Source organism: Papaver somniferum, unplaced genomic scaffold, assembly GCF_003573695.1.
Source record: "Papaver somniferum cultivar HN1 unplaced genomic scaffold, ASM357369v1 unplaced-scaffold_131, whole genome shotgun sequence".
Taxonomy (NCBI): Eukaryota; Viridiplantae; Streptophyta; class Magnoliopsida; order Ranunculales; family Papaveraceae; genus Papaver; species Papaver somniferum.
In genome coordinates this window covers 872,552-873,882 of record NW_020622270.1, presented here as the reverse complement: position 1 = coordinate 873,882, position 1,331 = coordinate 872,552, and the positions used below count along the sequence as shown (strand labels likewise).

Sequence of the window (1,331 nt, the reverse complement as noted above, 5' to 3'; positions counted from 1 at the left end):
GAATTTATTCTCATCTAAGGATTGGAGAAAAGCTAAAGTTGTAGGGGTGAGAGATCTTAGCGAGACACCTCTCAAGAGATTAGGGTTTAGAGGAAGATCTATATCGAAACTAGGATAAGTTGATGACGAGAACACCAGATCGAGCGGCACACATGATAGCAACGAGGAGAAGCAAGCGATTGGAGGCTTAAAGAGGAGGAATAATGGAAAGAGGAGGAACATCGGATGAAGGAGAAAGACAAGGCATGAACCAACGACAAACTGAGGAGTCCAACAGAGGTAACTTCATAGAGGGCTCAGTAAACACTTCCGACACAAACACCATCGTAGGAGAAGAGATGACTCATGAGGAAATGAAGGATAATATCAGTGAAGAGAACGTGACGTTGGATCAGCTGAGGGAAACGCTCCGCATCGAAAAAGAACGAGACAGGGATCTAGCGGAACAACACGCTCGATTGACGAGGCAGAATGCTAGATTGGTATTGCAAAATCGCCAGCTGAACGAGGAAGTGGAAGTTGACGCCACGGACTCGGAAGTGAACTTGATATCATCAGGAGAAGAAGAGTTACGACGAGGGAGACGTACCCGCGAGGAAGATGGAGGAGAGCGAAGGAAGCGACGAAGAGAAAACAGTGAAGAAAGAGAACTAAGAAGGGCATTGGAAGTGTCGAGTTGGGAAAATCAAAGGAAAAGATATGAAGAAGAACAAAGGCACGAGGAAGGTGATGGGAGGAAAAGAGAAGATGAAAGACGACGCGAATTCAACCACAGGGAGGAGGAAGCAAGGAGACATGGTGAAGGAAGGCTCAATGTGATGAGGGGAGGCCGTCAGGGAGAAAGTGAAGGGAAACTGAACCAGGAAGTTTTGGACGAGCTGAGAGATATGAGGGCACTGATCAATAATTCACGAAAAGGCGGCAGAGTGAAACTGGCGGAAGCTGAACCAGGAAGTTTTGGACGAGATGCGAGATATAAGGGCACTGATCAATAATTCACGAAAAGGCGGCAGAGTGCAACTGGCGGAAGCAATAGAAGAGGCCGATAAATCTCCGTTTACCTATGAGATCATGTATGTTGATATCCCAGAGAAATGTGTGTTGCCGACGCTCCCGAGCATATTTAGCGGATCTGAAAGTGTTGTGCATCATTTGAAGCAATACACCCTTTCGTTGATGCAATGGGGACGAAATGATGCAGTACTTTGTCGATACTTCCCCGCGAGCTTAGCAGGGGAAGAATTGGCTTGGTTTGACGGGCTACCAGAGAGATCGATTTCGTCCTTCAAAGACTTACAGAGGATATTTCTGACCACTTATATAACCAACAA

General features: G+C 46.5%; 1 protein-coding gene across 1 annotated transcript; it reads left to right on the top strand.

Moving 5' to 3' along the window:
- Nucleotides 1-203: 203 nt before the first annotated feature.
- Nucleotides 204-995, top strand: LOC113332318 (vicilin-like seed storage protein At2g18540). The gene has a single exon (XM_026578872.1). It carries the CDS (start codon nt 204-206, stop codon nt 993-995), a length of 792 nt encoding a protein of 263 aa, XP_026434657.1.
- Nucleotides 996-1,331: the final 336 nt, after the last annotated feature.

Coding starts and splice junctions, on each gene's coding strand:
- LOC113332318 (XM_026578872.1), top strand. CDS start 204: ATGGAAAGAGGAGGAACATCGGATGAAGGAGAAAGACAAGGCATGAAC.